Below are 22,027 nucleotides of genomic sequence, written 5' to 3' on the forward strand. Positions count from 1 at the left end.
CCTAAGTGCGTGGCCTAAATTCATAGCTCCTTGGCAATAGGAGCTTGACACTGTCCAGAAGCTGATTCCTGGGACTCAGTGTATTAAAAACAACAATTTTTAAAGTTGCCTGGATTTTGGTTCTGGCAATTTCCTCAATTAACTAAATGAGATCAATCACCTAGGGAAGTGGCTAAGAAACAGAACTAAAAACTTATGCCAGATGTTGGCTCAGGCACAAGATTTTGGCTCAAATGTTATTTCAATTTATTGAGTAATATTTTTGTTTTCCACTAGAATTGTCTAGACACCACAGATTTTTTTTTCCACTCATAATTCTTTAGGGGGTTCCAGTTACAATTAATCACCTTCAATATGTCCAATTAAAATGAAAAAAAATCCAGTTACATAATTGTGGTTAGTCTTTATGATGCTTATATACATTTTTTTCCATGGCATAGACTTTCTTAAAAAAAAAAAGTTTTTGCTTGAATTAGCTTTAGGAAAAATCGTCTTCACCTAAGCCTACATCACATCCTCCTACAAGAACCAAATTGGTAACTTACTATAGGAAAGAATACATCTTTTTTGTGGATTTATAAATGTCTTAAATTAGAAGCAGTGGTATAGACCATATATACAGGGTCCAACTTCACAGGACAAGCTAACCTATAACCTAAAATAAAAGTTTTTGGTTTGTTTTGAGACAGGATTCTTGCTCTATCATTCAGCCTGGAGAGCAGTGGCACTATCAGAGTTCACTGCGGCCTCAAACTCCTGGCTCAAGTTATCCTCCTGCCTCAGCTTTCCAATGAGCTGGAACAACTGGTGTGCACCGCCATGCCCAGCTATTTTTTTTATTTTTATTTTTTTGTAGGGAGGGGGTCTCACTATATTGCCCGGGCTGGTCTCAAACTCTTGAGCTGAAGCCATCCTCCCACCTTGCCAAAGCACTGGGATTACAGGCATGAGCCACCACACCCAGCATATGTAAGTTAAAATGACCTAGATTGTGGTGGTGTATGTGTTTGCTGAAGTCCCAATTATACCTTAATGAAATGATGGAAAAATGTAACGTGGGCAATTTCATATTAATTAGTAAGATACTAATTATAGATTATACCATCCTCTGCTTTTCCTCTTCTGTCACCTCAACTGGCCCTTAAAAAAAAATACAGATAGTTCATCTTCTTGTCTAAAAAACATCCATTCAGCTACTGTCCCTTTTAAGTCAGTCTCCTGCATCATCACAATCTTTCCCTCTCTGCCAGATCATTCACATCAGTACATAAACATGCGTAATTTCTTCCATCTCAAAAACAAAAAACAAACCAACTTTTCTTGACCATCCAGTCCTCCAGTTACCAACTAATTTGTTGCCCTCTACAGCAAAACTACTCACAAAATCTGCCAGCATTTGCTGTTTCCACTTCCTCCATATCTGTTTCTTTTGAACCCTCTCTTCCCAATTTTCCCCCACAATTCCACTGAAATTCTTGGCCTTCAATTTACTTTAACCTTCCATCTACTCTGACACTTTTTAAAATCACACTTTAGAAACACTTTCTTTAGAAACACTTTCTCCACTTGACATCCAAGTCATCAATTTCTCCTGGTTCTCCTCCCAATCTACTGGCCGCTCCTTCTCAGCCTTAGTTGCTGGCTCCTTTCTCTCTAAATATTTGGGAGCCCCTTAGCTCGGTCCTCCAACCTCTTGCCTGTGAGCCCTTCCTCATGAGATGATCCCATCTAAGTCTCCTGGCTTTAAATATGCTGATGACTCTGGTGTATTTTTCTTGGGATTAAATTAATCCCTCCAACTTTGGATTCACATATCCACTATCTTCTCATTATCTCCATTTGATGTGTCATATGTATCTCATGGGATACATATGACACATCATATCCAAACTTAGCATATCCAGAATCTAACTCTGGACTGCCCCCACCCCACCCAGAAACCTCCTTCTTCATCTCAGTAAATGAAAACTCTTCAACTGCTCAGACTGAAAAGATTACCGTTGAGACCTTGATTTCTCTGATATCCTACGCTCAATTCATTCATAAATCCTGCAAGCTGGATCTTTAAAATATAGCTTGAATACAAGCACTTCTCACCTACTCCTCTGCTATCACTCTGGTCCAGGACAACATCTTGGCTTGAATTACTGCAATAGCTTCCAGATGCAGCTCCATGCTGCTGCCCACCCTACCCCACAACTCTACTTCCATGCTCTCTAATACAGTAGTCACTAGGCACAGGTGGCTACTGAGCACTTGAAATGTGGTCAGACCTGGATTTTAAGTTTATTTAATATTAATTAACATATTTAAAAACTAAAGCAAATGAAGTATTTTCCCATTAAACACAGCTTTATCATTTTGATAGGGCTATGTTTCACTTCAATTGTTGAAAATTTAGCATCTAAACTGAGATGTGCTCTAGTTATAAAATACACATCAGATTTTGAAGACTTAGCACGAAAAACTATAAAACATCTGACTAATGTTTATATTGATTATATGTTGGATGATAATGTTTTTAACTTTTTATTTTCTCTCTAAGGAGAGATGGAGTCTTGCTCTGTCACCCAGGCTGGAGTGTAGTGGTGCGATCTCAGCTCATTGCAACCTCCGTCTCCCGGGTTTGAGCAATTCTCCTGCCTCAGTCTCCTGAGTAGCTGGGATTACAGGGGCCCGCCACCATGCCCAGCTAATTTTTATAGAGACGGGGTTTTGCTATGTTCGCCAGGCTGGTCTCGAACTCCTGACCTCGTGATCCACCCACCTTGGCCTCCTAAAGTGCTGGGATTACAGGCGTGAGCCACCAAGCCCGGCAACATTTTTTTTTTTTTTAAAGACAGTCTCACTCTGTCACCCAAGCTAAAGTGCAGTGGTGCGATCTCAGCTCACTACAACTTCCACCTCCTGGGTTCAAGCAATTCTCCTGCCTCAGCTTCCTGAGTAGCTGGGACTACAGGTGCCCACCATCACGCCTGGCTTTTTTTTTTTTTTTTTTTTTTTGAGACGGAGTCTTGCTCTGTCACCCAGGCTGGAGTGCAGTGGCGCGATCTGGGCTCACTGCAAGCTCCGCCTCCCGGGTTCATGCCATTCTCCTGTCTCAGCCTCCCGAGTAGCTGGGACTACAGGCGCCCGCCACCATGCCTGGCTAATTTTTTGTATTTTTTTTTTTTTTTTTTTTTGAGACAGAGTCTCACTCTGTCGCCCAGGCTGGAGGGCAGTGGTGCGATCTGGGCTCACTGCAAGCTCCGCCTCCCGGGTTCACGCCATTCTCCTGCCCCAGCCTCCTGAGTAGCTGCGACTACAGGCGCCCGCCACCTTGCCCGGCTAGTTTTTTGTATTTTTTTTTAGTAGAGACGGGGTTTCACCGTGTTAGCCAGGATGATCTCAATCTCCTGACCTCCTGATCCGCCCGCCTCAGTCTCCCAAAGTGCTGGGATTACAGGCATGAGCCACCGCACCCGGCATTTTTTTGTATTTTTAGTAGAGATGGGGTTTTGCAATGTTGGCCAGGCTGGTCTCGAAATCCTGACCTCAAGTGATCCACCTGCCTTAGCGTCCCTAAGTGCTGGGATTACAGGCATGAGCCACCACACCTGGCCGGATGGTAAGTTTTAGTAAATGTTTGTATAATGTTTTAATAATGTTTGGGTTCAATAAAATCCATCATTAAAATACATTTCACCTGTCTCTTCATACTATTAAAATGTTGCTACTAGAAAATTTGCAATTACATAAGTGAATTACATTATACTAGGAAACCCAACTGGTTTATCCTTCACACAGCACTCAGAGTGATCCCACTACATGGAGGAGTCCTCTTCGAAACTCTCCAACTGGCATCACATCTCAGTTAGCTTGAGTCCTTAATGAGGGTTTACAAAGCCCTGTATCATCTGCAGTCCTCTTTCTGACCTTGTCACCTGTCAGTCTCTCCCTACTTCATTTCTCTACATTCACACTGATCTCTTTGCTGTTCTTCAATCCATGCCAACCAAATTTCTACTTCATGGCCTTTGTCCTTCAAGTTTCCTCTGCCTGGAATCCTCCCCCAGATATCCTAAGTGTCTTATTCCCGTTTCCTTCAAGTCTGCTCAGTCGACACAGCGGCAGAGGTATCTATCACCCTGTATCAGCACTTCCTAATTTACTATACTTTATTTTTCCACCATAGTACTTACCTCTATATGACACATTACATATTTATATTGACTTATGTAATTACTCTCTGTCTTGTCACTCTTAGAATGTTAAGTTCTACAACAATAGGGGCTTTGCCATCTCATTCGTTGCTCCAGCTAGGTGTCTCCAGCACCTAGCGTAAGCAGAGCTTGATAAATATTTGTTGGATGAATAAATTGATAAGTACATGAATGTCTACATGCAAGCATATATACAAATTCATAAAACTACAGTATACAGTGAAAACTGAGTCTCCTGCCATCCCGAATCACCACCAAAATATTCCCTTCCCTAGTGACAGCTGTGGTGCCAGTTTGTAGATAAGCTTCCAAAAATATCCGAGGCATATACAAACACATATGCAAAAATATCCTTTTTTTTTTTTTTTTTTTAGATGGAGTCTCGCTCTGTCACCTAGGCTGGAGTGCAATGGCATGATCTTGGCTCACTGCAACCTCTGCCTGCCAGGTTCAAGCAATTCTCCTGTCTCAACTCAGCCTCCTGAGTAGCTGGGATCACAGGCACATGCCACCATGCCTGGCTAATTTTTGTATTTTTAGTAGAGACGGGGTTTCACCATGTTGGTCAGGCTGGTTTTGAACTCCTGACCTCGTGATCCACCCGCTTTGGCCTCCCAAAGTGCTGGCATTATGGGCCTGAGTCACCGCGCCCAGCCAAAAAAATATCCTTTTTTTCTATCAGTCTGAGTGTTGCTTTTATATCTATCTCAGATGTCTTTCCATATCTGTAGTGTTGCCTCAATATTTATTTATTAATTATTTATTTATTTATTTATGAGATGGAGTCCCGCTCTTGTCGTCCAGGCTGGAGTGCAGTGGCAAGATCTTGGCTCACTGTAACCTCCACCTCCTGGGTTCAAGTGATTCTCCTGCCTCAGCCTCCTGAAGAGCTGGGATTACAGGCACCCATCACCATGCTTGGCTAATTTTTGTACTTTTAGTAGAGACGGGGAGTCTCACCATGCTGGCCAGGCTGGTCTTGAACTCATGACGTCAGGTGATCCGCCCACCTTGGCCTCCCAAAGTGCCAGGATTACAGGCATAAGCCACCATGCCCAGCCTCAATGTTTATTAGCTACATGGTATTCTCTTTTATGGCTCTAGCAGTCTATTTATTGAGCTCCTGAGTAATGGAAAAGCTTTTAGTATTACATATACTACTGCAATGACTATACATATTTCTTTACCCACATTACTTGTATCAACTATGTATTTCTCCCTTTAGAAATGCAAGAAGTGTCCATTTACATATATCCTCATTAATCTAGTTTTTTATTATTTTTTTAGAGATGGGGTTTCCTTCTGTCACCCAGACTACAGTGTAGTGGAACAATCAAAGCTCACTACAGCCTCAAACTCCAGGGTTCAAGCCATCCTCCCTGCTCAGCCTCCTGAGTATGCCACCACGTCCAGCTAATTTTTAAACTTTTTTGTAGAGACAGGGTCTCACCATGTTGCCCAGGCTATTCTCGAACTCCTGGGCTCAAGCAATCCTCCAACCTCAGCCTCCCAAAGTGGGACTATAGGTGTCAGCCACCACGCCCAGGCAACGTGTTTTTAAATTTTATTTTCTTTGACAACTTTTACATTTAAAATTAAGTATAGTAACTCATTTTGGTCTTATTTTGTTTTTAATATATTGTTATGAGTATAGATGAGCATCTTTTGTTTAAAAGTTATGTAAATGTTCCTTTTTTTGGTAGAATGTCTTTAAATATTGAAGGAATACATTTATTCTATTATACTTGCTGCAAATATTTCCCCCAATGGAACAGTGTTTGCTTTCATATATTATTCTTTGCACATTTTTAAGAATGTAGTCAATTTTGTAATTTTTAAATGACTTTTGTGTCAAACTTAAAAAGGCTTGTGTGTGTTTAAATATAAAAATGAAGGAAGTGAGGCTAATTTCCAGGGTTTTCCTAAATTTACCTTTGCTCCCTGGAAGTGCACTTTATACATGCACTTTCAACATGCTGTGTTTTACTTATTGTACAAGTTTTATATTTCCAGTTGGATATGCTGTTCTTACAAATTAATTATCAGCAGTTAGAAAGTATACTAAGATTATATTAAACACCCCCCACCCCGTTTTCTTATACAATTTTAAAGCCTTCATTTTAAATTATAAATCCTTGATCCACCTGGAATCTATCTGATATAAGAAGTGACAGATCCAAAGTCCCCCCCCCCCCGGCCCCAGTTAGCCACTTTTAATGAATAATCCACTCACTCTCCTCCATGCTGATATGAAATGAAACCTTGAGTTTACTTATTTGGGTCAATTTATTGATTTTCTATTCTGCTCCACTGATCTGCCTCTTCATATGCCAGTTCCCCACGGTTTTGTTTCATTCATGATTAACAGTTTCACAAAAGAATATGCTGAGTTCGAAAAAGAAAGTAGTGTCAGAGCATTCCCTTCCTTTCTGTACTACCTTTTAACTATTTGTTAATAACTACTGTAAAAGACTATCAATTAGCTTCAAATACAGTACTGAAGAGGTCAAGTCACAGGTCAATTCTAGAATGGGCAATTTGTTTTGCAAAGAGAAATGATTTCACAACCTTAAGACTGTATTTCTAATTTTAGCCAGCCATCTAGAAAGCAATATATGTAACTGAAAACAAAGTAGACTAGGGAGAAAGGATATGGATGACTCAGGGGATCTCTAGCACCTGTATTTCAAAAATAACTCTTGGGCCAGGGACGGTGGCTCATGTCTGTAATCCCAGCACTTTGGGAGGCCAAGGTGGACGGATCACGAGGTCAGGAGTTCGAGACCAGCCTGGCCAACATGGTGAAACCCCGTCTCTACTAAAAATACAAAAAATTAGCCAGCAGTGGTGGTGTGCACCTGTAATCCCAGCTGCTCAGGTGGCTGAGGTAGGAGAATTGCTTGAAATCGGGAGGGGGAGGTGGAGGTTGCGGTGAGCCAAGATGGTGCCACTGCACTCCAGCCTGGGCGACAGAGCACGACTCCATCTCGGAGGGGCGGGGGTGGGGTGGGGGGGAAGAAAGAAAGAAGAAAATAACTCAGGCTCTGTAGGTCAACATCTACGTAAATGAAATAAAAACAAAGACAAACTTTGCAGTTACTCTGACTTCCTTCATTTTTATGTTTAAATATACTCATATGCCTTTTTCTTTTAAAAAAACCCAAAAAACAAAAACAGTTTTCAGACCAGGTGTGATGGCTCATGCCTATAGTCCCAGCACTTTGGGAGGCTGAGGCAGGAGGATTGCTTGAGTCCAGGAATTCAAGACCAGCCTGGGCAACACAGTAAGGCCTCATCTCTACAAAAAAATAATAAAATTACCCAGGTATAGTGGCACACACTTATAGTCCCAGCTACATGGGAGGCTGAGGCAAGAGGATCTCCTGAGCCCAGGAAGTCAAGGCTGCAGTGAACTATGTTCATGCCACTGCACTCCCATCTAGGTGACAAAGCAAGACCCTGTCTCCAAAAAAAAAAAAAAGTTTTCACTTTATTTACTAACTAGTATTACCTATCTGCACATGCATATTACACCACTGTTATGTTTTATTTTGATGCATTTGTACTGAACCATGTTCGCCAAAGTTACTAAGATTAAATCCAAAGGTAATTACCATTACAAAACTTTTTAACTGAATGACCTCAACATGACTATAATTGGGATGGGTGACAAAGAGAAGACAAAAAAGTTCGTAATATCTCCAAAGTATAATAGTTAAAGTGTCCTCTGGAACCTTCCTCTCTCTATTTGGTTCTAAAAGGAGATCAGGTATCCCATTGTGCAAAGATAAGGACACAAGATCTGACACGCACATTCCTACATATCACATACACGGAAGGAAAAGCCTGAAAGTTTCTGCAGCTGTCAGAACACAGAAAACTTTCGGGATTCACCCAAATGGATCACCTAACCAGAATCTTTCCAAAGGATCCTTGAAATGACCATCATAAGAAGTGTATTTATAGCTCTCTATGGTCATATTTCTAAATGAATAATTTTTTTTTTTTTTTTTTTTGAGATGGAGTCTCGCTCTGTCGCCCAGGCTGGAGTGCTGTGGTGTTATCTCAGCTCACTGCAAGCTCCGCCTCCCGGGTTCACGCCATTCTACTGCCTCGGCCCCCTGAGTAGCTGGGACTACAGGCGCCCGCCACCACGCCCAGCCAATTTTTTGTATTTTTAGTAGAGATGGGGGTTTCATCGTGTTAGCCAGGATGGTTTCGATCTCCTGACCTCGTGATCCGCCCGCCTTGGCCTCCCAAAGTGCTGGGATTACAGGCGTGAGCCACCGCGCCCGGCCCCAAAAAATCTTTTATATCAGTCTTTCCTACATACTTTCCCTAGAAGATCAAACCTGTTCTCTTGGCTTTGTTGAACATTTTCACTTAGGGGGCACTTTTAAAAACAATTAGCTAGTGTTTTGTTTAATTTAATTTAATTTAATTTAATTTAGGAGACCTAAATAATTAAACATGAGGCCAAAGTACATAAGAAAGTGGCAGTCTTTTATTGCAAATAATGCACACACTCTCCGGCGAGGTTCTCTGGTCCTCAGGTGTGGGGGGCCAGGGAAGTCGCCCAGCGCTCTCGGGTGATGTTCTCCGGTCCACGAATGCGGGGGCGAAGAAGTCACCCCCGCGCTTACCGGCAGCGGACTTTCATGCCTGGGAGCTGGAGGGGGAGGAGTTTGGGGCGTGTGTGTAGGAGTGGCTTCTTGAATTTCGGTGTCCCCGGCTTGACGTCACTCTGCGCATGCTCAGTTGATTTGGTTCTTTTCCCGGGCGCGGGAAAATCTGTGAAGAAGAACCCGGAAACAACAGGGACTGCTCCATCTTGTTCACCTTCCTCCATCTTGTCCCTTCCCCCTCACCCAAACAGTTAGCTCCTTCCTTTTCTTATATCTAGAACCATAAAAGCCCTAAATTCTTAAATTTAAAAGGAGAAAAAAAATTTTTTTTTCCATCTTACCACATGTCAAGATTTAAACACTCTCTCTTCATTGCTTAAGCAAACTCCTCAATTCAAGCTCTGGTATCTGGAATATTGGTTTCATTTAGTTCATCAAACCTAAAAGATCTTAGAAATCATTAGGGTCACTTGCAGGGCCCTTCTCCTTCAATAATTTTTTAAGTGTTTACCCAAAAACATTTGTCTCATCTATAGGTTTGATACTGCTGGTTTTTCTTTTTTTTGGGGGACAGAGTCCTGCTCAGTCGCCCAGGCTGGAGTGCAGTGGCACGATCTCGGCTCACTGCAAGCTCCGCCTCCCGGGTTTACGCCATTCTCCTGCCTCAGCCTCCTGAGTAGCTGGGACTACAGGCGCCCGCCGCCACGCCCGGCTAATTTTTTGCATTTTTAGTAGAGACGGGGTTTCACCGTGTTAGTCAGGATGGTCTCGATCTCCTGACATTGTGATCCGCCCGCCTCGGCCTCCCAAAGTGCTGGGATTACAGCCGTGAGCCACCGCGCCCGGCCAATACTGCTGGTTTTTCATTGGTTTCTTTATCTTTAGTTAAAACATGTACTTTTGAAATCTTTTTTCTGTTAGCATTTTCAGTCAAGGAAACTTTTCAATTGTTCAATTTCTCATTTTTCTTCCACCTGCTCAACTAAAATTTCCTAGTTTTGAAATGTATCTTCTGATTAATAATTGAGGAAGTCTACCATATGTCCTCAAACAACTTGATCCTCCCAATCCTTCCCGGCAGTTCTTCCCAAATATGAGTGATCACAAGATTCACTCCTGAGCTCCACGGGACACATAAAGATTCAAAAACTAGGTGGATAATTTGTATTTTTAACAAGTGCCTCAGATGACTCTTATGGTCTGGTAAGACTCTTTGTTCAAATTAAGGAAATAATGAAATGCAAGTGGACTCTAGTACACTGAACTTATCTCTATTCTCATTTTAAAAAGAGAGGGGTCTGAGTGACCCTTATTTCTTCCGTTTCTTGTTCTTAAGTGTTATATTTTATCACTGTTTAGCCCATTTTCAATCACTACTGTTAGCGCCATCACGACAGCCAATACACCCACCAGATGGCACAGACATTGTTTACAGGCCTAGTAAAAGAGAAAGCGCAGAAAGCAGCACATCTTATCTCATACCAACAGCCACTGAATGGCTCGAGTTGATCAAGGCAGCTGAGTGCAACCACAAGGATCAGAATTTATGAGTACTCAAATATCCAAGAGTACTTAAGTGGAAATTATTCTCATGAAGAAGCTCACAGTCCCTCTGAGAGGGTAGCCAGACAGGGGTAACAGATAAATCCTTTTAAATTTACAGTTAAGTGAGAATTTTTCTAATATTTATAAGAGGTGACCATGACTGCAGACAGACTTTTAATTAAAAAGCTGGGTTCCTGGGCCGGGCATGGGTGGCTCACGCCTGTAATCCCAGCACTTTGGGAGGCCAAGGCAGGCGGATTATGAGGTCAGGAGTTTGAGATTAGCCTGGCCAACATGGTGAAACCCCGTCTCTAGTAAAAATACAAAAATCAGCCGGGCATGGTAGCATGCGCCTGTAGTCCCAGCTACTTGGGAGGCTGAGGCGGGAGAATCGCTTGAACCTGGGAGGTGAAGGTTGCAATGAGCCAAGATCGCACCACTGCACTCTAGTCTGGCGACAAAGCGAGATTCCATCCCCGCCCTCCCCCTCCCCCCAAAAAAAGACAGAAAAAAAGGTTGGGTTTTTAAAATAAGTTTTTTTATTTATTATAGATGGAGTCTTGCTCTGTCACCTAGGCTGAAGTGCAGTGGTGTGATCTCAGCTCACTGCAACCTCCGCCTCCCGGGTTCAAGCGATTCTCCTGCCTCAGCCTCCTGAGTAGCTGGGATTACGGGCACGTGCCGCCACACTTGGCTTTTTTTTTTTTTTTTTTTTTGGTATTTTTGGTAGAGATGAGGTTTCGCCATGTTGTTCAGGCTGGTCTCGAACTCCTGACCTCAAGTGATCCACCTGCCTCAGCCTCCCAAAGTGCTGGGATTACAGGCGTGAACCACCACGCCCGGCTGGGGGTTTCTTAAAATAAATGTAAAACTTTAGGATACAAATTCAAAGGGCCCAAGCACCACCCATGAATTAAGAGTTCCAAAGCAGTTCTTCTCCTTAGCAAATAAAAAAGGGGATCGTTGTTTTATAATACCATGCACTAAGTAGCTCATTCAAAACTGCAGTAACTTATTGATATTATAATTTCAACAATATATTCTACTTCAGGGCTATTACTGAAGTTACATTTAAATCACATTATGAAATGTAAGAAATCTTTTTTTTTTTTTTTTTTTTTTTTTTTTTGGCTCTGTCGCCCAGGCTGGAGCGCAGTGATCTCGGCTCACTGCAAGCTCCGCCTCCCGGATTCACGCCATTCTCCTGCCTCAGCCTCCAGAGTAGCTGGGACTACAGGCGCCCGCCACCTCGCCCGGCTAGTTTTTTGTATTTTTTTTAGTAGAGACGGGATTTCACCGCGTTCGCCAGGATGGTCTCGATCTCCTGACCTCGTGATCCGCCTCTCTTGGCCTCCCAAAGTGCTGGGATTACAGGCTTGAGCCACCGCGCCCGGCCTAAGAAATCTTAAAAGTTAGACATCAATGACAACAAAATCTCTTTGTATTAAAAATTTATCCATTAAAGATTTTTAAATTTTTTTTGAGACAAGGTCTCACTCTGTTGCCTAGGCTGGAGTGCAGTGGCATGATCTCCACTCACTGCAGCCTTGACCTGGGCTCAAGGTTTCCTCCCATCTCATCCTCCCGAGTAGCTGGGACCACAGGTGTGTGCCACCATGCCCAGTTAATTTTTGTATTTTTTGTAGAGACAGGATTTTGTCATGTGCCCAGGCTGGTCTTGAACTCCTGAGTTAAAGTGATCTACCTACCTCGGCCTCTCCAAGTGCTGGGATTACAGGCATGTGCCACCATGCCCAGCCCATTAAAAGATTTTTCAAAACTTTTATAAATAAGTTCTACTGTGTCTACCTGGCACATAGAAAATGCTCACTTAGTGGTTCTGTTCATTTTTCTGTCAGAGAAATTGCCAAGAGTTGCCAAATTTTCACCACCAGTGAGCAAAGTGGAAAACCAAAGTCCCTGGTTAATAGCCTCCAGCTTTAGAGTTATCATGTAAACATTCATTTGAAAATTGGTTTCTTGAAACTTGGTAGAAAGAAACAATATAATTACACGACAGGTTCCTGGATCAGTTCACAAAACGTAGTTAATTCATAATACACTCAAAGCACCGTACTCATACTGTTCTACCTGCTCCTAAACAATGTAAAACGTTTTCTCTTCAGAGAAATATAGGCATCAGGCACATCTCCCCTCTTACTCCACTCCAGAGATGAGAAATTTCAAAGTGGCTGTTACTTCTAGTTGCACATGTATGTGTAAGGCAGAAAAAAAAGGCTAAATCATTGATTCTCTGGGTATTCTGAATCGGGTTACAATAAACAGGTAAGGCTCAGGTTCCTCTAAGACCTCAGTTTTGTGCTAAAGAGTTCATACAAAAAGCAAGAACCACAGGTACTTCACTGCTGAAGTCTTTCAGTATATATTTTAAAGATTTAATTTAAGGCCGGGTGCGATTGCTCATGCCTGTAATCCCAGCACTTTGGGAGGCACATGCAGGCGGATCACCTGATGTCAGGAGTTCGAGACCAGCCTGGCCAACATGGTGAAACCAAGTCTCTACTAAAAATACAAAAATTAGCCAGGCATGGTAGCGGGCCCTGTAATCTCAGTTACTCGGGAGGCTGAGGCAGGAGAATTGCTCGAACCCGGGAAGCAGAGGTTGCAGCGAGCTGAGATTGCACCACTGCACTCCAGCCCTGGTGACAACAGCGAGACTCTGTCTTAAAAAAAAAAAAAAAAAAAAGACAACTTTAAATTGATTATGAGTGGAAGTCTTTATTAAAGACAAATAAGGAATTACCTCTAGATGGCAGATGAATTAGAAAAGTTTTTGTTTGTTTTTTCCTTCAGACACTCCCCACCAATTTCCAGGTAACAAACTTGAATGATTTGGTTTCTCATATATAGAGTATAAGTCTACAATACAATAGAAAATTATACTCTCTATGTTCTATACTCTATATATGCTAAAACGAATGTGCTCTTCTCAACCATAATTTGAACACACATTCAATAATTCCAAGATAATTTACACATACAGAGGCAGTGGGAATTCATCTTAAAATCATTCAATTGATTTTGTTCTTCATTTCTCAATTTGAAGGGCTAGGAGTCCAAACTATTTCCTTGTTGCTGCTGTTGATATTGTTTTCCTTGTTAAGTAACTTATTGTCATGTCTACATTTATAATTGTAAGTGACACACATTTTTTATAATCACAATCTATGATGCTATCACAGTTACGTATTAACATGTGGAGTGACTAACTTTTTTTTAAGGCTGTCTATTTCATCAAAATTTCTATTCTTTGATCAGAATTGTAAAAAAAAAAAGTTATTTAGGCAAATCTATAGTTTGTAAATCCATTTTAAAGTCCATGTAAATTGTTTTACTTATTTTAGAGAGAAAAAACTCAACCACTACATGTTGCTATTCCTTAAGCGAAATGTACACAGAGAAATTTTAGAATCTGAATCTTAATTGAAATAATGATTCAATAAACTTAAAAGGCCGGGCGTGGTGGTGCATGCCTGTAATCCCAGCTACTCGGGAGGCCGAGGAAGGAGAATCGCTTGAACCCGGGAGGCAGAGGTTGCAGTGAGCCGAGATTGCACCACTGTACTCCAGCCTGGGCAACAAGAGCAAAACTCCGTTTCAAAAAAAGAAAAGAACAAACTTAAAAATCTGTAAATGTGGTTATCATTATTTGAAGAAAAGAAAATCTTCTGGCCGGGCGCGGTAGCTCACGCCTGTAATCCCAGCACCTTGGGAGGCCGAGGCGGGCGGATCACGAGGTCAGGAGATGGAGACCATCCTGGCTAACATGATGAAACCCCGTCTCAACTGAAAATACAAAAAATTAGCCGGGCAAGATGGCGGACGCCTGTAGTCCCTTAGTCCCTGCTACTCGGGAGGCTGAGGCAGGAGAATGGCGTGAACACGGGAGGCGGAGCTTGCAGTGAGCGGAGATGGCGCCACTGCACTCTCCGTCTCAAAAAAATAAAAAAAAAAAAACCTTCAGATAAGTCCACAGATCTTAGCTAAGAGCAAGAGGAATTTTTAATAATCTCTTTGAATGTTGATATATTTTCCAGTCTTCTCTCTCCTTAGGCCAATTATTTAGAAAACCGTACAATAATTAATCCGTATGCAAATTTTAAACTATAGCTCAAAAAATTTATTGGCTACTGTAAATTATTAATTTTCCAGTGTAGGGTATGGCAAATATTCAATAAGTGCCTCATATGTGAAACAGCTGGTGTTCAGCACTGATTTTTCAAGCGCAAACTTAAGAAATGAATAAAGTTGTAATGTGTATAAATGCACATTATACAACAGCATGGGACTTCTTTGTGTTACTCGTAAAAGGAAAGGTTTTCACCTTCCTCATTATGAATTCCAAAAATTCAAAAACTGTTTTTCAAAATTTTGACTGCTTTCATTATACGCACAATGCTTCCACACTCTTCATTCCTACTGTTTCCAGCAGATAAACATTCTCCTCTTTCGATTAGCAACCAATCCAAGCTTATTATCTTTCTTTTTTGAGGCAAACTGCAACATATCATTTCAATTAAACCCAAAATATTACTCCCATATTTCTTATTCAAAGGTCTTAGGAATAAGCTTCATGCTTCTCACAGAAGATGAAATGATCTATCAACATATGTAACTGATGTTTCACATTTTCATTTTGAGATTTTGTACCTATTGTCTAGTGATAAACTTTTGCAACTGTTTCCTCTATATTTTAGATGGCTTAGGCTTAAAAAAAAAGTCTAATGATTTAATTATGAATTTTTCCTTAAGTGAAATTCACTAAAATTAATTTTCTCACATTTTCATTAATTATACAGGCAATATTTAAAGTTTTTTTAAAATGCCTCTTTAAAGGGTATGTTATTCATTTTGTTACTCTATGACTTTCAATTCCTGAATATAAAATAATAAATTTTAAATGACTAAATTTTATTTATTCACTGATTAAGTCAGATTTATGACCTCCTCTCCCCATTCCAACCACTTTGAGTTTTGAATGAAACAACCTCAATTGTAACAGAAGAAACATCTGTTGCTTTTTTTCTTCACCAGGGCTTTCCTAACTGAAAGAAGAAAGGCTCTCTGCCTGACCTCCTCTCTCCCTCTCCCTCTCCCACTCCTGCTCCCCACCCACACTACGTTCCTTAAAACTTTAAGTAAATGCATTTAAAATTTTACTGTATCTATTAAAAACATCATAGTTTAGAAACATTCACTTCCTTACTGAACTTCAAAGAATGACTAAATGCTATTATACATCAAAAAATAAGACATGCGTCTAACAGAATATATGTTGTAACTAAAACGCAAACTTCAAGGGTATAATTGAACTGATCAATTCAATCAAGTTGTCACATATTCCGGGCTGATTAAGAATTGTTTAGGGGTAAGATTTTCTTCAGTATCTAGATTCAGATAGCATCTTGTATGCTATATTTTCTTTGCCAGTCCAAGGCTAACATAATGGCAGTCACTACCCCAAGAGGCAGACACCAAATGGTGCCACCCACACTCTCACACTGTGCCTCATAATAAACCATAAAGCAGTGGAATGCACCGGCCCCTTTATGAGCAAACAATGCCTAAGCTTCATTAGAATACAGCTGACATTTTCAAAGCACAAATACTTTTAAGAAAAATGTACTAGGGAAAAAAAGGAATGAAACAGCTATAAAAGCTGAAATATTTTTCAAGTGTCAGGTTGATTTCCAAGGATCCTTGGGAAGTATATTTTGCTGTTGGCAATTTAAAAGTTTTCATAAGTGGAAAAAATGTTTAGTTAAAGGCAAAGCTTATTTTATTAACTACTGGGGGAAAAAAATGAAAGTAAAAACTATCCTTTGAATTGCTTTCACAAGTAATAGTCATGAAGGACCTTTAAAATTACTGATTTCCTCAACTGCTGCTTTAGTTCCTGAATTAAGAAAACTGAGCTCCAGAATTATTTTCACATTTTAATTAATTTATATAAGTAACTGAGTAATAAACTAACTCTTCCCCTCCCCCCCCACGCCCCCGCCTGCCCCAACCCCCATACATAACCCTGTAGTTTTTCTGTCTGCAACAAGCAAGGACGTCTTGAAATCAGCGTGCTCCTGGCTATTTACCAATTTAATATTGCTGCTGTTTAAAGAATATAAAATAAGCGCTGTAAAAACTCACCCAGCAGTAAGAAACAAACTGATCTCTCTTACCTGGTCTAAGGAAGCATGCCTCTCACTGCAGTACCAACAACACTCTACAGTCTTTGTTACCATTCAGTGGAAACTTGAGACTGTGTCAGACATAAGCAATCGAGCTCAGAAAAGCTCAATTTAAAATACTTTTCAGTAAAACTAAAAAGATGCTCAAGAAAACTGTTTAGTTAACTGGCTTTCAAAAGACATATGAATACTGTCTACAACAAAGACATCTCAAAAGAAATTGAAAGTGCAGGTCTTAGATGAAGTGGCTTTTCTATGTAGAACCCTGCTTTCTTATTAAATTAAAAGGATATTTTTATTTTTAAAAAATGCTTAAAGTACACACTTGATTTTAGCCAAAAGGCTGAGAAGTGATAAAAATGCTTAAAGTAAAAGCAGTGAAATAACTACAAGTTAACATTTTTCTAAATATCACTTGCATTTTAACTAACTTAAAAAATAAGATTAAACTTACTCGTGAAACCTGCATAATTTGAATTATACATATCAGAGTATCTGCTGGCTCCTGAGCAGTCACAAAGCAGGAGACTTAATGCATCTTGAAAGCAGAGCAAAAGCACCATGAGTTTCAGGGGGGAAAAAGGAGGAGAAACTCTTGAAACACTGGTTGGGGCTTTCTGAACTTACTGTCCAGCTCTTGTGGGAGGAAAAAAAATGTCCCAGTCCTGCCCCCTGAGATAGGAGGCTATGCTTCAATGCCAAAATGAATGACAGGCCCATTTCTGATATCAACAAAGAGCAGCTTAGTTGTGCCTTTTTTTTTTTTTTTTTTTTTTTTCACTTTCCCACACAGAAGTTCTAAAATTTCCAGGTTAGTCCCTTTATAGCTAGGGTTAAGTACCTTTCTCCATTTTCTCAAGAGGGAACCCAATTATGTTGTCCTGGTTTTTTTTTTAAATGACTAATTAAATATACATACCTAATCATCTTACTTAGTTTTCCTAGGCAGGAAGCTGAACAAAAGATGACCTCTTAAGTTCCTTTCCAAATCTATTCTTTTCTATATCAGATAACCATATGACTGTCAATATTAATAAGCTTTTCCAGCATCCTGATGTATGGCACAAGTAGAAACAAAAAGCAAGGTAACATTAAAAACAAAGCAACTGAGATAAAATTTTCAACTAGCAAGATGTAAAGATGATTTACCAAGGTACATGTCTTTGATTACACAAATTCAAAACAAACACTTCAATCAACAACATATATTTGCTGAATACTTACTATGAGCCGAGCACTATTTTGGGCCCTGGAGATACAGTAGTGAATGCAACAGACAAAAGCCAAACAAAAAATCCCTGTCTTTAGTGAGCTTAGTTTATTTCAGTTCACTCTAAGTATAACTCTCCTAGATGACTAAGGTACTTTTCCTTCGTTGATTAGTTATCACCTATTCTGAAATATTCCCCTTGGAAAGTATGTCTTGACAACAGCTCTAGGAGATGCCGCAAAGTATTTGGTGCTCTGTTCAGTGTTGTATCACCAGTGTCTAAAACAGCGTCTGTTAGATACTCAAATATATACTGAATCAAATAGATCAGAGAGCTTTTTCTGACTCAAAATTTTCCTTTGCCAACACATATTATACTTACACACATACAGAGATATGACAACAATAATACAATACAGGGTGTAAATTAAATTGGGTTGTAAACACACATTAGTATAAACAAAACTGAAAATACAACCTATATGGCCCTCTATCTTTCCAGATTTTATAATAAAATCTGTTTTCACTATAGGATGTGAGGTCAGTGCAATATCTGAGTAAATAAATTAGATAAAATTCTATAAACTAAGTTTTTGTGGACAGTCAGATTTCAGAGAAGTTTTGAAAGAAAAAAGAAACTTGGAAATTACACAGAATCTGATCAGTTTGGTGTATTAAAATCTTACATGTTTATATTCATTTATATTTCCACATTTGGAAACAATTTTAAACTCCCCATCCTGCTTTACACCATTCTTGATCATCTTACCAGATGATGCTTCTTACAGAGAAAGTAAGTGTACACCTCTAACTTGTCAGATCAGCTGGAAGTGCTCACCTACATCACCCAAGACCAGAATATTCAGGGGCTAGATATGGTCACATTTACTCTGTTATAGTCTTAAAACAAAAGGAAATTAAACATTCAAGTACTCAAGTATATTTCCCATATCTCCAAATAGAAGAGCATCCCCCTGCCCTCCCATCGTCCAGAGCTAGACAATAATTACAAGTTAAAATATAAAGTATCTAGTGTATGTTTTAACAATAAACCTAACAGCAATCCAAGGTCAGAAAGATGTGATAACTGAGGTCAAGTGACAAATAAAATAAGGTGGGACCAAAGTAGGATGCTACTATTCTTGCAGGATGAATTCTCCTTTTCCCATTCCTTCCTTCAATAAATACTGAGCACCTATTATGTATCAGGCACTGAGCTAGGCAACCTATTACCTACTGTCTACTCCACAGATCGGAACTTCAACCTATCCCTCCAAGTTTCCCTCTCCATGCTTGCCTTCCTTTCTAGAGCCTTTTCTCCGGTCTCAAATTATTTACTCATACTACACCCTTCAATCTGTTCTGATGCCTTTCTCGGCAGGTAGCATAATCACTACCTTTTATGTTCCTCTGCAAGTGTATGACACAGTGTGAGGAACGTAATAAGACTTCCCACTCAGATGATAAAAATGCAGATTATATAGGTCGTGTCAAACAATTTCTCCTTAAACTTATATAGAAAATCCATTTAAGCATCATTAATTACAACTATTGATTATCTGGAAGACACCAAAGGTAGCTAGACATTCTCCTAGGTTTATAAACTGATTTATTTGGAGTTTGCGACATTTATTGGCAATCTGCCCAAATATTAAGCCCATTTAACAGACACATGTATGATTCTATAGGCAGAAATGACACTGTGATAGTGTAATGATAGGTATATCTAGCAGGCATTGGCCAAATAAAAACTATCTATCAGATCTGTATAATGAAGTAGTAGAAATTAGCTATGTTACATCTATATTTATATTTTCAAGTAAAATATCGAATCTTCCTGACAAGCACTACACCTAAAGTAAAAACTTTCTGCTGTCACTTGCATGGTTAGGTGTCAATTTCTTAAAAACATTGCATAGTAAATATTTCATATTTCATGTTTGCCTGCTGCTCTTCCTCTTTCCACTTTTTCTTTTCTTTCTCTCTCTTTTTTTTTTTCAGAGAGCGAGCGTTTTGTTCTGTCACCCAGGCTGGAGGTGATGTGCTGTGGTGTGAGCACAGCTCACTATAGCCTCAATCTCCTGGGCTCAGGTGATCCCTCCCACTTCAGCCTCCCAAGTAGCTGGGACCACAGGTGTGCACCACCATGCCTGGCTAATTTTTGTATTTTTTGTAGAGACAGGGTTTCGCTATGTTGCCCAGGCTGAACTCCTGGGCTCAAGTGATCCTCCTGCCTCCCTCCACAGTGCTGGGATTACAGGTGTGAGCCACCATGCTTAGCTCTACTTTTTCAATATGCACATTTTTCTGAGTTCTGTGCTCGATGCTCTTTTCTTCAAGATCTACACTCCCACTCTAGAGGATGTTACCTATTTTCCATAGCTTTATCACCTCTACATAGATGACTACAGAAATTTATACTCCCAGCCCTGGCTTTTTCTGTTCTGCTGTAAATTCTTATTTAGATGCCTATTGGACATCTCTGTTTATATATCCCATAATCTCAACTCAGCCTCTGCAGTATTGAACTTCCTGTCTACCTTCCCAAAACCCACTCATCCTCCTAGGTTCCTCACCCTTGTTAAAGGCATTAATATCAAGAACAGAAAGTGATTTTCTTCTTCCCTCATCCTCACAACCCAAATGCCCACATTGTTTCCAATTTTTTTTTTCTAACATATATCATTCTCCTAGTTTAAAAACAAAACAAAATGAGAAATATAACTTCTGATGTCTACAGCTATACCATCCAAAATGGTAGCCTTAGCCACATGTGGCCATTTAAATTTAAAGTGATTAAAATTAAATAAAATCGGCCAGGCACGGTGGCTCATGCTTGTAATCCCAGCACTTTGGGAGGCTGAAGCGGGTAGATCACCTGAGGTCAGAAGTTCAAGACTGGCCTGGCCAACATGGTGAAACCCCACCTCTACTAAAATTTAAAAAATTAGCTGGGCATGGCCCCTGTAGTCCCAGCTACTTGGGAGGCTGAGGCAGAAGAATCACTTGAACCCAGGAGGCGGAGGTTGCAGTGAGTCAAGATAACACCGCTGCACTCCAGCCTGGGTGACTGAGCGAGACTCTGTCTTATAAAAATAGATAAAATTAAATTTAAAATTTGATTTATCAGTCATGCTAGCCACATGTCAAGTGCTCTATGGAGCTGCATGTGGCTAACAGCTACCGTATTGAACACTGTAGATACAGAACATTTCCATCACTGAAGAAAGTTCTATTAAACATCTCTGATCTAGAAATCAATGGCAAACCACTTAAATTAGTAATCCAAATTTTTCTCAATATAGCCCCAGCCCCAATTTACCTGTGTTAACCTTATCTTCTACCAAAACCCCTATGCATGCTTTATCACAGATTAGTGGGGCCCACAGAATTAAGTTGAAGGCTTCACAAAGATAAGGGAGGCCTACACAAGCTATGTGGAGAGGGACCTATAGGAGAGAAAGAAAGCAAAGATTCTAGAGAGGACAGAAATAGTTCACTGAAGACCTCACAAGTTAGGAAGGGACAAAATTTTGGAGATAATACCTTTAGCCTTAGAGAAGAAATATGGTATAGTGGAGAAAGCATGAGCATTAGAGTCAGAATACTTCATCCAAATTCAAGTATTTGTTTAGTTATAAGGGATGGAAATCGAACTCAAACTAGTTTAACGTGAAAGGAATTAGTTGGCTCAACAGGCTCACAGAATCCCAAAGGGTGAGATAACTGAACCAGGAGGGTCCACTTTGCAAAAGGGTCTTTTGTAGGCAGCAAGGGCTTTAGCTTTCAAACTTACTTCCTTCTTCAGAAACTTTAATATTTCTCTTTCCACTGAGTTCATCTTAACATTTCAAATGCAGAGATTGTTCCCTTCTAACTGCTAACCAAACTAAAAACATCCTACTTCCCATCTCTCTTTAACCACCAAAATTTTTTAGTGTGGTATCTATAGCCACTATCTCAGCTTTTGTACCAACTATTAATTAATTATTAAATCTTCAAAAATGCACCAAGTACCTCTGACATAACCACTGTGTTAGGCACTAGAGATACAAAAACAAACAAGGCATAGTCCTTATCCTCAAAAAATAAAACAAAAAAACAAAAACCCAATTTGGCTTCCATCCAACTGCTCAAATGAACTGTGTTGTCTAAAGTAGCTCTAAATGAGCTCTGCCTTGAAAAATCTAATAATGTGTGCTTATGCTCCACAGGCTTGCTGTATTCTGGCCTTGCTGA

The 22,027-nt window shown here is 40.1% G+C and overlaps 1 protein-coding gene across 24 annotated transcripts in view; it reads right to left on the reverse strand.

Annotated features, from left to right (window-relative positions):
- LOC105469991 (transcription factor Dp-2) overlaps nucleotides 1-22,027 on the reverse strand; it is a 196,322-nt gene that overhangs the window by 59,722 nt on the left and 114,573 nt on the right. For 2 of the 24 annotated variants that reach the window (XM_011721666.3, XM_011721665.3), the window contains exon 1: nucleotides 16,570-16,618. The exons of 16 other annotated variants lie outside the window; for them this stretch is intronic. Coding sequence is in view for 2 of the 8 variants with exons in the window: in XM_071091039.1 (XP_070947140.1) it covers nucleotides 17,033-17,141 (109 nt within the window). In the remaining 6 variants the exon portion in view is untranslated. Of the gene's footprint in view, nucleotides 1-16,569; nucleotides 16,766-17,032; nucleotides 17,297-22,027 lie in introns of those variants that run through there. 6 more of the 24 variants (XM_071091039.1, XM_011721663.2, XM_071091054.1 and 3 more) reach the window with 6 other exon arrangements.

This window comes from Macaca nemestrina, chromosome 2 (genome assembly GCF_043159975.1).
Source record: "Macaca nemestrina isolate mMacNem1 chromosome 2, mMacNem.hap1, whole genome shotgun sequence".
NCBI classification, from domain to species: domain Eukaryota; kingdom Metazoa; phylum Chordata; class Mammalia; order Primates; family Cercopithecidae; genus Macaca; species Macaca nemestrina.